Source organism: Amblyomma maculatum, chromosome 4 (assembly GCF_055883805.1).
Source record: "Amblyomma maculatum isolate TAMU_Amacu chromosome 4, ASM5588380v1, whole genome shotgun sequence".
In the NCBI taxonomy this organism is placed as follows: Eukaryota; Metazoa; Arthropoda; class Arachnida; order Ixodida; family Ixodidae; genus Amblyomma; species Amblyomma maculatum.
In genome coordinates this window covers 26708508-26722023 of record NC_139347.1, presented here as the reverse complement: position 1 = coordinate 26722023, position 13516 = coordinate 26708508, and the positions used below count along the sequence as shown (strand labels likewise).

Here is a 13516-nt window from a genome sequence, read left to right as displayed (position 1 = left end):
TTTTCTTTTTCTTTATTTCTCGGTTTTCTACCTGCCCGCAACCCCATCCGGTGTATGCTAGCCTCAAAATAGGTGCTCTGCTTCCCTTGCGCCATTGACCCCGGCCGATGCGCGCATCGCTCGTGACGTCACACGCCCGTCAAGCGTCACGCGCACTTTTTCGCTGGCCCCTATCGCTGTCTGTGTCGTGATTGAGTGCATGGCCTGGTGAAACTCTCAAGCAATGCATCGGCTCGACAGACCCTTGCGTGTGTTACGAGCAGCGCTTACTCAGCCACAAGAGTTATGTGTGATGCGGTAGCGAGTGTTTTAAAGGCCGCTGCGAGCATGGCGATAAAGCTCTCGGAAGGGTGCAACTTTTGTTCTAGTGCCGGCCGGCGTTTGATTTGTCTTCGATTTGTCTTTTGCGATGTGTTTCTGCACTGTTTCTACTTGTGCTCCAACTGCTGCATTGTCTACTTCAATGTGCTCCAATACGATTGTCCTGAGAAAAGGTGAGAATAAGGCCAGGACACTAGAGGCGTCAGAACGGCCGGAGCAGAACATTGAGAGCATACACTAAAGCCGGAGAACTTCTGGTGCCTCCTGTCCTATGGAGCCGCCTCATAAAAAAAAAAAAAAAAGTATAAATAAAAGCAGTGCTAAATTTCGCATTCTTTCTTCTCATGAGTGTCGCTCGGTAACTTACTCGTGGTAATTCTGGTGACAGTTTATTCCGCACCATATGTCCTTTGTGCCGCATGTTACGATCGTCGAAGTCGGCGCTCCTTGAAGACACGAAAATGCTGTATCGGCACATTGCCAGCCCATTAAAGGTGCTCCATCTGGCAACTGTAATGTTGACAGTTGCCGCTCGCTCTGGCCTAATTTGGGAAAAACAAGGTCAGGGCCCGTATTTCGAGTTTGCATCACTTTCAGAAGTGTCGTTTTTGCCGTTTTCGACCTCAATTTGATTGGTGGAGACGGCGGAACCGAAAGTGGCTGCAGCCGAACTGACAATGGAGCCAGAAGTATCCGCTGCTCTCTGTGCTTTTTCAATGCATTACTGTTCCTCCCAGATGGGAACGATGACTGCGAACGTGGTTTCAGTCAAAACAAACACTTCAGGAACCATCAGGTAACTCTTGGAATTGTGGCCATCACTGCCATTCTCGATGTGAATAAATACATGCACCAAAAGATTCAATGAGGGCTCATGCAAAGTGCTCTCGTTTTTTTTTTTTTTTTTTTTTTTTTTTTTTTTTTTTTTTTTTTTTTTAACTGTGGATTTTCACAAAGCAATAAAGAACGCGCGCAACATTTACCTGAATGGTCTCCGATGGGAGGTCAATGATAGACTGAAGAAGCTAACTCTGCCGGGCAACGCTGGCGCAGCGCAGAAAAGCGTGGAGAGGAAAGCCGTTGCTTGGAGAGGCGCCTCGAATCAACCGAGGCAGTGACGGAACGTGCCCAAGATTTGTCAAAGCAGGAAAGTCTGGTAAACGGAAAATAAGGCGGAAATAAGTTTTCCTTTCTCCCAGGTTGTGCAGGCGCCGTTTGGCTGTGCGAGCAAGAGGAAGGGCCATTGTTTGGGGCTCAGCGAACTTCTGAGGCGTATTTTTCGTTTTCTTCGGCCACTCGATGGTCGAGTTACGTTGAGAGGAAGTGGAACGCAATGGCTTACCTGTGTGATGGTGACGTTCTTCGGTGTTTTTCTAAGCGCTTAAATAAGCCAGTCGCTCTGGTTCTGAATCGGGAGAGAATGTGGCCGAGTTTTCTGGAGGAACTCCAGCCGGGAGACGAGGTGGAAGAGATGCGGTGTTTTCGTCAGGATTGGCCTGAAACGTGACCCATATACGCTGTGATAGAACCACCAAGAGCAGGGACGAAAAAAAAAAAAAAAGAAATATTAATGAAAAGAACTCACAGCATTAAGGCTACATCTTGCCCTTCGACTCGTCATTGTACAATCCTTTACGAAATGAGAGCTCAAGCGTTGCGGGGGCCGCGGACGTTCTTCTGTGGTATCCATTCTTGCGGCACATTGTGCGTTGCATAACCAAGTTTAATGGCGGGGGCCGCTCACGAGTCTTAAAGCGGAAGATATCAGCACCTCTGCGCTCTTCGCGATATAGCCTGGAGGCGTGAGTCGAGGCCACTTTTGCACTTCGTAGTCACGAGCGACCAGAATTATCTTTGCTGTAGCTTTTGCGAACTGTGACGTGCTCTCGTATTCCCCGAAAGCGAGCGCTGATTTTCCCTTCGTTTCGCCAATTGCCCGTTATAGCAAGCAGCACGCGATGCTGATCGATTTGTCCTCGTCAGTCCGCCTGTTCGCTGTTGCGACTATTTTTTATTTTCGCCCGTTTCCGTCCTTAATTCACTCAAGATTATGCATCGCTAGCACGCTCAGTGCTAGCGTCAAACTCAAATGGCCGTAAAACTCTTAATTTCGGTTAATATCCTATAAAACTCATTTCAAAGTAGAATACTTCTAGCGCAATACATAAGGGGGACCGCAAGTATTCCGCTTTGCGCTAGAACTATTCCACTCTGAAAACATGAACCAACTAGTCCGGAAGCAAACGTTGCTTAAACTCATTTACTCCAGTCGATCGACACAAAAGTATAAATGTAACTTCTTTCTGTTCCCTATCGTTAGTTAGCTCGACGTTAGGTTAACGTTACGCAGGAATTCTTTCTTCTTACGAAGAGCTGTCTGAGTCGCTGGCTTGCGAGATTTAGATGCACACGGACCTTGCCATGCGTTTTGTCAACATCTTGCGGGGGTGTGCCACATTTCGAGAGCGCAGCTGTAATCGGTCGACTGGAGTCGAGTTCGGACAAAAGAGGCCGGAGATGTTGGTAAGTTCAGAATTAAGTCAGGTCGGAGGCCGTGACCGACGCTGACCTTGCCCTTCGCTAATGGTAGTGCCGCATCGCGGGCTGAAGGCTACGACTGCTGGCTACGCGTGTTTTTTGAATGTTTTGTATTGTTCTTGCGGCGTTGCGTAATGCCGGATGGTCGCGCTCACCGTATCGTTTGTTTCGTGCTCTGATGTAGTCTTCTTTTTTGTTCCTCTTTCATTTCTTTCCTCTGTCATGTTCTCGTATGGCGGCCGCGGTGTGCGGTGACGCGTGCGCCATCCGAGAGCGCCGCGTCTGTTGTCCGAAAATAGCAACGCGCTCTCTGCTCGCGTGGGTCGCGAGACCGTGTGACGGCGTCGCCGTTGTTGTGCTTGCCTTGTCGTTTCCTGCGTACTTGCGGGCTCCTGAGCCTGTTACTCTGTGCGAGCCGCTGAGATTGTTGTGCACGGCTTCTTTGATACCCTCCTTCCTTTTTTTTTTTTTTCGTTTTGTTCGCCCCGGTCTTAAAAAGTTCAGAGTTCATGCATTGACAGCTCCTTGGCATCGGAATAAAAGGCGAGCGAGCGTTGTTGTTTTTTTTTTTTTCTTTCTTTTTTGAGCCTGCACGTTTCGAAACCGTTCGATGCTTGGATCATCTTTTGTTCCGTTCCTCGAGAAAATCAATCCTAACATGAGGCGCGCGTACGGCGTTCGCCATGAGATTTTCTTTTCTTTATTTCTTTTTCTCTCTCTCTCTCTCTCTCTCTCTCATTGGGGGACTGGGCCGAATGAGCTTTAGCGACCGGCTTCGAACGGTGTATATCTCATGGCGTGCTTTATGGCTCTCGTCTTCCCGAAGGGCGTCTCTAAGGCCACGTCTCCGGGAGCCTAATTTAATCAGTTCGCGGGCGTGCGCGATTATTGATTTCCGAAACGGGCCACTCACACGTCCTCTCTTTACTCGCATACGTTGTCGCCGAGCGCGCGCCACGAGGTAGGTTTTGTGGATCGCTAAAAGTAGGTGGAGCGGCGGTGTTGCAGTCTTTGTGCGCGGATAGCAGCTGCAGTCGCTCTAGTCCCGGACTTGGGACCCCACCTAGACACCCCATTCCCTTATCTCTACTCAGTTTCTCACTCACTCACTACACAGATCGAGTTGTGACTCCAGTCTTTTCCCGGCTGTCTCGACTGTCGCATACGAGTGCAGAGACGCTTCGGACCAACTCGCCCAAAACGTCGTTGTGAATACAAATATACCGGCTTGATCAGCTCTGTGTTATTTTGTCTGTGTCAATGCTTCTCGATGTGTGCTACTCAGCGCACTTTACTTTTACCGACAGCTCCGTTGTGATGACGGACTGCTAGGCTAACACTTGGTAAACCATTAATGGTTTGTGTTCGTAATGTTGAGGGAGGGAGCGGGGGGGGGGGGGGGGGGGGATGTTGACGCAGCCTGTACGCGTTACCCGCTTAGAAGCAAGCTAAACTAGGCTTAGCTATTCCGTGAGTGGTACAAATGTTCTGGCCGTATATACACGCGAAGCTAGACCGAATACTATTTTTTTTTTTTTCGCGGCATTGTTATAGACGCGCGATCGAGCTCCGTGGCGTCGGTCGCTATAGGCGGTCCGGTCCGGTCGTCGTTTTGTTCGAAGGCACACACATCATTACTGCCACGTCCTCTCCATGGAATACACCTGCGACCAGCGAGCGCGGCCACACCCCTTTTGATGAAAGTGCGCCGCTGCCATCACGGCCACCATTACCAGCGGCAGATCAACGGCGCCAGTGGTGTATGGAGCGCGATACGTACACGTACATCGCCCGGGCCCGAGGAGTGTGGTGCGTTTTGGCACCCCGCCCTGCCGGCCTCCGCCTGGTGGTTTCTCAAGGTTGCCCGTTCTCTTGGGTCGAATCGACGTCCCTGTCTGTGTCAGTGGGCGCGTGCCCTTGAACCTATGCAGCTCGCTGCGTATACTTAGATCGCACTCTGATATGTCGTGTACGCCAGCCAGCCCGACGTGACTATTGTCGTGTTTTTACTTGTTCTTCCTCTTTCGTCGCGTGTACTCGCGCTCGCTGTTTAATTGCGATGAACAATGGTCATATTGTTAGCGACGCGGTATGAGAAACGATTGAGAAAAAAAAAATGCCTGGTTTACCTTTTTAGTTTTCGCTTTGTTCTGGAAGGCTGGATGTTTGCTGACTGGGACACTGCATGAGATTTAAGTGTGGGATATTTTTTTGGCTTGAGCGGAAGCAGATAGGGGTGAACCAGTACTCGTCATGCCTATTATGGGCTGATTGCTTTCTGTGTACGTACGTACAATGCATATGAACTATCATCGTACGAACATTAAGTTGGAACTATGTGCTTAGTGGGAATTTATTCGTTTTCATTCCTGATCTTTATTCTATTCTTTTTATATTTGTGACTATCTGTCTGACAAGGCCTTCACGCACTTCATTCTCAGTGAAATCTACTCAAGCACGTTGTTTAAGTTCTTGGCGTCTTTTCCTCGCGGGTTGTTTCGTGTTGCTCGTGAAGAGATCTGCGCCGGAAAGCCATACTTCACTTCTATGTTGCACAGGTTGCGCGAGGCATTTCATGCCGCAAATCGCCTAGGCGCAGGTCTTTCCCCTGTTATTTTTCCCGCGAGGATGTTGACAACATTTCGCTTCTTGTCTCTTTTCTCTCTCTCTCTCTCTCTCTCTCTCTCTCTCTCTCTCTCTCTCTCTCTCTCTCTCTCTCTCTCTCTCTCTCTCTCTCTCTCTCTCTTTTAGTCGGAAGATTGTGTTCCTTATCGTTGATAAATTCATTCAACGTTTCTGCAGAAAATCGTATTTATGCTGCCCGAGTATTGTGTTTCTGGTTTCGGTTGCATCTTCGTGTATTGAGGGGCTTTATCCTCCTGTACGCGTGGTCTCAGCCGTTGTTTGCGTCTCATTCGAAATGCCTCGGCCTCACTTCTATGTCGGATCTCGCGCGATCTCTCGTGCGTCGTCAAAGAGAGCCGCTGCGGAGGCTTTCAAAGCCCCAAGGTCGGACAGCATTCGATGTCGGCGGTTGTTTCTCTTCGCTAGCGGCAAAATGGCTCGTTCAGGTTTTCATCTCGGAGTGTTCCTTGAACCTGTATCCTACGCAGACGCTGGGAAAGTTCGGTTACTCTCTCTCTCTCTCTCGGTAATCTCGTGGTTTTTCCCTCCATTTAGCTATGAGCTTCTGTCGCAAACTTCAACTCTTCTGGTACGCCACCAGCACGACGGCCACCCATTACGCTGCCACATTTCTTGCAACTCGCCTCCTTTGCTAAGCTAAGCGCTTCGCCTGATGGCATCCACCTACTGTCGCCCGTGTCGTCCAGGACAGGCTCGTTCGCCGAGGCTACCTTGTTCTTGTCGAAGTCGTGATCCTCGCCCTATGGACGTGTGCCATGGAACGACGTGCCTGTTGCTTTTATTGCGAAAGCAATACTACTCTAGGTTCCGAGCCTTCAGTGTAGCGCGGCGGTAGCCACGTCTTACCCACGTGACGCTGTGACATTATGCCCCACGTGACACAAAAGCGAGAGATGGGCTCTCAACTCAAGCGGTCGGCGTGGCGCGGTCGGAACCGCGGCTCAGTTGGCAGGTGGTGGTGGTGAAAACGTTTATTGCATATTTGGAGGTTTGACGCAGAGCCTTAAGAGCTTCGGCCTTACAATACTGGGTGGAGACCCCAGTCAGGGACCCCATTGGCGGTTGCCGCCGCCCGCGCACGCCGCGTTAAGGCCCTTTGGGCCTGTAGGTCGCAGCAGCCGAGCAGGGTCGCCTCCCAGTCCTCCCGGGAAGGGTTAGGGGTGGGGGGAAGGGATGGGTTTTGTTGGCAGGCCCATACCATGTGGTAGGTGTCAGCCACCTCCCCACAGTACTGGCACAGCCTCTCGTTCGCTTTTCCTAACCCATTGCAGGGGTTAGGGTATTTGCGATGCGAGTTTTGATAAAAAATTACGATATCTTTGAATGGCAGGAGCTGCCAACTTGGGTCTCCCGTTTCACATGAGACGGTTATGCCAGAATCAGCCTGCTAGGAGCCCGGCATTCACGTTACCCATATAGGCTACTAAGGCATGTTCATACGGCTTGGTTAAAGCGGGTCTCCATATGTGGGTTGAGGAAGAAGAAAAAGAAAAGAGCGCTCGGTCACCCGCATGCAATGCTTTCGCTCAATATTTATTTGTTTCAGCACCGTTGAACTCTTCTAATTTTTTTAGGCTCTGTTTCCTTGACTGACAAACGACAGGTGACGCGTCAGTGGCGTCGCTATGATCGCCAGCACCCCCCTCGCGACGCCACTGGCGACAAGTAGACCGCGTGCGTGCGCGTCTCCCTCTCTCTCGTTGGCATGTAGACGAGATTACTGCGTGCCTGACATGGCGTGCCGCTGTTCTGGTTTAGCTTTTGCTGGTATCTCGGAGGCCATGTTCACGAGCCTGCCTCCGTTCCGCTTTCAGCCGGTGATAGGCGCTGTGGCATGCGTTATCCGCGCTGTCGGCGGGCGAGGCGGTTCCCTGCGGGTGAAACCGGAGTAGGCCCCCGTGACAGGCGCGCAGCCATGCGAGCCGGCCTGCCGGGATGCTGTTCCCGCCTTCGCCTATCCTCTCGATCAGGGGCCGCGGGGGTCGGACGATGCGGGTCGCTCTTGTCTAGACTGATCCGGAATCCTCAAAGAAGGTGATGTGAGTAGAAAAAACAAGAACAAACAAAAACCAAGTAAATGAGTCGGGCACAGAACCGACTGCGTCTGCCGGGCCGCAGGTTCCTCTCGTTACTGTCTTGTTTGCTTCCTCTCCTACCTGTTTATTCCTTGATGACCTCCGCAATATTCTCGTAAATCTAGTCTCGGTCAATGCGCTTGAAGCGAAAATGTCAAGTCTCGAGTGCAGCTGTGTAATGCTCTCCCGGCGCAAGGGCATCGCCCCATGCAGAAAGAAGCGCTCAAGTTCCCGTCGGGCGGCCGTCACAAGTTCGTGTGCCCGTTCTCTGACGTGAACGCTGCGCGTTTTGCATGAAAGGGCAAACATGCACTTGTTTAGCGTGAGCCGTTGCATGGAACTTCACGCGAGGTCCTCGTGCGCGACATACCTATAAGGCGGTTCTGTTCGTCTTGGCCAGTGTTGTGCTGCTTGCGGTCTTTGGCATGTCAGACCTGTTGATCGGAAAAACAGTTAAATGCTAACAGCCGCGGGACAAGGTCATGTTGCCATGGGAAAAGAAAAATAGTCTCAGCGTATTAGCTGCCGATTTCTATTGACCTTGGCAATATAGTTCGACCACGGCAGGAGGTCGCTGTGGTTTACCAGTCGCAAGGGTATCCGGTCTCGATAGTTTTTAAGTTTTTAGTAAAAAGTACCGTCGTTCTTTTGTGCCGTTGCCGCGGTGACTATTGGTGGGAGGCGGGGCTTGTTTCGGGGGCACGTGGAAATTCGATGAACAGGGCCGGGGCGAGTAGTGTCTCGCCTCACGGCGACGCGTCATGTTCAACACGTGCAGCGACACTTCGTCTCGCTCTTATTCTTTCCCCGTCCTTGTCTTTTCTTTTTGTCCTTTGTCGTCGAGCGCAATGCCACTGGCCTCCGGCGCGCCACGTGCGTGGCGTGTTTTTCTGGTAATTTGCCAAATGTTCCGGTCAATGCAGCCTCGCCATGCTTTGTCCGTTGGCCGCGGCCCGTGACTGCTTTCTCTGTTTTATCTGTCCCGTTCTTGTCGGGCATCGTTGCACCCAAATGCTGCGGTGCGGAGCAGCGGATTTACTGCGGTGCGCCCGTTCACTCGCTGGTCTCCTGATGGTCGAGTGAGGAGGGGAATGGGTGTGGGCGTTTTGTTATCCCTAGCGGGCGTGACGCTGATCTCTGCGGGCTGTTTATGAGTCCTCCCTGGACGCATGTATTTGTTGCCGCAGTTATCCCTTGAGCACAGAGTAGTGTTGGTGGCGCTTTTGAGAGGCCGGAGGGAGTTTCCTACTCCTTCATTTTTCGACCTTGATATGCTCTGTTGCGGTTAGGGGTGGGATTTACTGCGGAGCTATTCCACCATTGCAAGTTCCATTAGGGTTAATTGACTGTACCATTCACGAGTGCAGAAAGGCGCTGGTGGTCGGCTAGATTTGGATATGGCAGCGTCTTTGCTTATCGCCACGGTGTTCGGGCCATCCTGGGCGTCGCCATATTGCTCGCCGATTTCTTAGTGGGCCTGGCGCATGCGCGATGGAAGTTGGCTTGATTTGGTTTATGTTACTTGCCCCAAAACGATTCAGGCTGTGAGAGGTACCGCAGTGGAAGTTTCGTCTCCGTCGAAACAAAGCCACCACGGTTGCGAACTGACGTGGGTCTACGGGCTCAGCAGTCCAGCGCCCTAACCACTGATCCGATGCGGCGGGTGAAAGCGTGGTAGGAATGGTAGTATCAGTTTGGACAGCAGTGCAACGAGAGATGTGGAGAAATTCGGGACGGAGAGATCTATGGACTTGCAAAAAACTTCCTCTCCCTCTGCGCAGGTTTAACTTACCAAGACACATAGTTGCGTTATCGTTACGCAGTACAGACATTTCGTGACTATTGGAAAAAAAGATGCTGTCAAAGATACCTTGAAGCTCTGCTGCTTGCCAGTTTAAGCAGGTTTTGCCAGTGAAGCCACTGTTTGAGTCGCCTGGTTCACCAACCAGCGTGACTGTGACCTCTGTGTGTGGCAAGACATCCAGGGGTCTGTACAGAGATGGGTGCCAGCTTCCTGCAGTTCCTTGTGGTGGTTCTTGTAGTGTGGGCCGAAAACAAAATTTAGTAAGCTCGCTAGATTGCACACGCACGCGTATCTGAACAACAGAACACATTGTATTCCGAAATTGCAGTCTGGATGATGACAGGTGGCCTGTGTATGCGGCGCGTCCTGCTGTGCCGCCCCTGCCTGGCCTAAGGTAAGAAAGGTGCTCATGCACCGTTGTTCAAGGTCGAGAGGCAGTGGAGGTGCCAATTGCCGACATGCCCGTGGTTTAAGTGGCAATGCTTATACGCCTTTGCCAGAGGGCCCTAAGGCATCGGCCAAGCACGGTTTTCATGCCAGTATTTAGTGTGCATGTCTCGGTGGCATCCTCTGATGACGTGTATACATTACTCACCCGCCATATCAGCGCTTATGGAAGATTGTGCCTGTGTGCATGCCCAGTCTTTCTTTCTCTCTGACTCGGTATCGAACGTGCAACGATGTCCGAAAGCGATAATACGTCTTTACGACGTAAACCAGGCTTCAGGGTGCTGTTGGATTAAGGCCAGGCTTTTAGTGGTTCCTTGCACCCAGGATCAGCTGTATTTCACAGGAGCTGACGTTCGAGATAAGTTTTAACATAAAAACTCGTTGCACACAGTGTCCAAAAAGTAAGCCGCCATCAGTAATGCACAATTATTTATACACATACATGTTACTGGCACCGGAGCTACTAGAAGAGCAGGTTGCTGGTAGATGTGCTTGAAGCAGTGGTGCATTTTGAACAAATCACAGGCATTATATGTGTGTAAAATCATCACGAATAAGGGCTGTACAAGTTTTGGACATAATGGTCTTGCTTGCTTTGGCTAGCGGTACCCTATTGGCAGGAACAGGCCATTTTGTCAGTGGCTTGCATGGGGCGTCTGGTCGGGACAGCACTGTGGAGTTAGTGCGATACATGAGGTATAGTTATGCTTTCAAGAGTACTGATGATGAGTGTTGTTAGTCTCAAATAAATTTCCAGCTCATTTGATCTTATTGCTGTAGTTTTGTGAACATTGCATGCAGCTAAGGGTTCTCATTTAGGCTCCCCTTTGTTTTGACTTTTCATAATTTCTGGAAATTTTTGGTCCTCTCAAGTTCTATTATCAGTATTGCACTGCGCATGGTACTCCATATTTTGCATCAAGAGGCATGCTAAACCTGTTAGACATGTGAATCCATTAATTTCTGTATGCATCAGAATGCTATTGCTTTCACTTATTATCCTGATGTCCCTTATTCGTTGTTGTGCTGGGGTTTTTTTTTAGACTCCATCTTGGAGAAGCCGAGTGTGTAGATCTTCATTGCTTCAGTTAAGGTCGCAAGTTTTATTGAGCACATGCTGCTAGACATTTATATTGGTTAAACTGGGGACTGTACATACATTCACTTGTGTCATTTGTCACCATAGGTAGATCTTGTGCATTCTATTGCAGTATTTGACCAGTGCCTACTGGGCAGTGTGACATGGCTGGCTCACATTTGCAAATGCTTAAGGCTGCCAGCATGCCACTGTCGCTGCAGTGTATATATGGCTCTTTCCTGCTTCAGAGGCCGACAGCTTCGGTTATTTCAGTAACCTTGTAGATGTTTTATCCTTCTTGGGTAGTAAATGATGGTGCTCTTTTATTGCGTAAGCAATACTACGCCAGGTTGTGGCCTGTCGCTTAAACCCGGCCGTTAGCCACATTTGACCTTTGGAGCGACCGCAGATGGGGCCCCTCTTCAAACTGTCGGGTAAACCAGGTCGGTAGCCACAAGCAGAAAAAGAAGGAGGAGGAGAAGAAGCTACGTCGGCTTTGCTTACGCAACCTACCGGGTTTAGCTAAAGCTAAACCCCAGCTAATGTTTTATTAAGTAAAAGCAATTGCCAGGTTAGTTGGTACATTTGATAGAAAAGGAAAGATTCCACATTGCTAACAAAGACGAATGCATAAATAGACACGGACTGAACAGGTGCTGTTTTATTATTTCAATCGATCAATCAATCATGGATGTTTAATTCTCCACAAAGAAGTGGAAGGAGGCTGAGGGAAAAGCCGTGTCTGCGGCTTGAGAAGTCCTCGGTCCCCTTAAGGCATGTACAGCAGGAAGGTGAAACGAAAATGGGCACAAAACAGTTACAGGCGTTAAAAAAGAATGTTCATATCAGTCATTGTAAGTACACTTTTCTAGTGATGTTTTTGCATCTTCTGACTTAACTACTCCATGCTTTCCTTTGTTTTTCATTACCTTGCATATTTTAATCACTTTTTGTGCAAAGTATGTTTTCTTGTATTGTTGATATTTAAGGGCTTTGAAAAAGAATTTGTCTTCTATTGTTTGCTTGGTAAGGGCCTTGTGCCACCTTTGAAAATGGTAACATATACTATTAAAGGAACATCTTTTCTTATCTTTAATTTGGCAAAGTATTACACCAGCCTTTGAAATTAACGGCTTGAAGCTCTGTTATGCAATGACTTTTTTTTTTTTGCCTTCGGCAAAGATAACCTTTGATCTTGTACACAGACCCTACTAGTCTCATTACAGGGCAGTCTACAGAAGAGTGAGAGAGCATGACTCATAGTTATTAATTAAAGTTGAGCATAGCATAAGAAGAGTGTGTACGGATGTCGTTTTACTTAGGGAACATGATGATATTGCTTTAAGCCGAGAACTAGAAATGCATTGGCGAAGGAGTGATAGTGCTCAGCAACTTTGTTCATTTTTTATTTCATGATGCTGATGTAATAAACTGAGAACAAGCTGCTCAGTTTACTCTGAAACCAGTTGAAATTCTAATGAAAAGTGCCTTTCGCAACCTCGGACTGAAATTGTTAAAATTTATAATTCACATTGCTACTATTCTCATCTTAAGGCCGTGGCAACAAAGAATTCCAGTTGCAGATTCAAACCATTTCACAGCCAATTTTTGCTGCTCTTTTTAAAGCAAAGCTGTTCCAGTGGCCAATTGTTATCACGACATCTGTCTCTAAGCGGCAGATTGGGGGCAGTCACCCAGCTAAGTTTGCTCCATGGATCAGTTTGGACTGCTCTCCCGAAATTCGTGGATTAGACCAAAAGTCTGTGCGGTGTAGGTGTACGCCAGTGCCTCGGCTTGTTTGGTCGGAGTGTTAGTGCTTCAAATGCAGGTTCATGAAGGGCAAGGACTCTCCACCGAATTCAGGCGCTCGTCGCAGAGTGAGCAAACTGATCTGGATATGTGGTTGAAATTCACCATAAATAAAAATGCATCATGAACGTGTTTTGTCTCCAGTTGATAACATAAATAAAGCAAAAAACAATTTCATCAGCCTGCTAAGTAGTCCATATGGGACCAGTTAACTTTTATGTTAGGTGGAATTGTTTGGTGTATCGATAGTTGAAGGAGGATGGTACCATTGCTTAATGGGTCGCCCTACTGTGCTTGCAGCCGCAGTAGTAGTAAATTACATGGAGTCTCATTTGTCCAGCTTGCTAAGAGGTAGCGCACAGCTGTTTGGCTCCATCCGGTTCATGGGGTTCAAGTGATTTTTTTACCGTCATATTAGCCATGCTTTTTGCAATTTCTGATGGCCTTGTATTGATAAATGTTTTGCTCGTTTTTTTTCATGTTGCAGGCATCCACCCTCCCTGTAGAAAGTAAATGTGTATTCCGGGGCAAGTGTGGCATACACGAGGACATCGAGAAGGACATTCCCTGTGTGTACAGTGGGGAAGCGCAGCCCCTGGAGCAAGAAGGCCTAGACATGATCAGAAGCCTCTGCCCCCACTTATTACAAGGTGAGTGTGCCAGGGTTTTAATTTTGGCTGCTTTGCTGGGAACATGACGTGCTAAGCAGCAAGCAGCAGGGAGGTATCTATTTCAGTGTTTAATGTATCATAATTGAGAAAGAAACCGTTGGTTGGTTGGTTTCCCACTTTCCAC

At 49.0% G+C, this 13516-nt stretch overlaps 1 protein-coding gene across 6 annotated transcripts in view; it reads left to right on the top strand.

The window, feature by feature from the left end:
- The window catches only part of LOC146190537 (NPC intracellular cholesterol transporter 1-like), a 104160-nt gene that overhangs the window by 39291 nt on the left and 51353 nt on the right, over positions 1-13516 (top strand). For all 6 annotated transcript variants that reach the window (XM_084600939.1, XM_084600938.1, XM_084600937.1 and 3 more), the window contains exon 2: positions 13209-13371. In XM_084600939.1, the coding sequence (XP_084457065.1) occupies positions 13209-13371 (163 nt within the window). The remainder of the gene's footprint in view (positions 1-13208; positions 13372-13516) is intronic.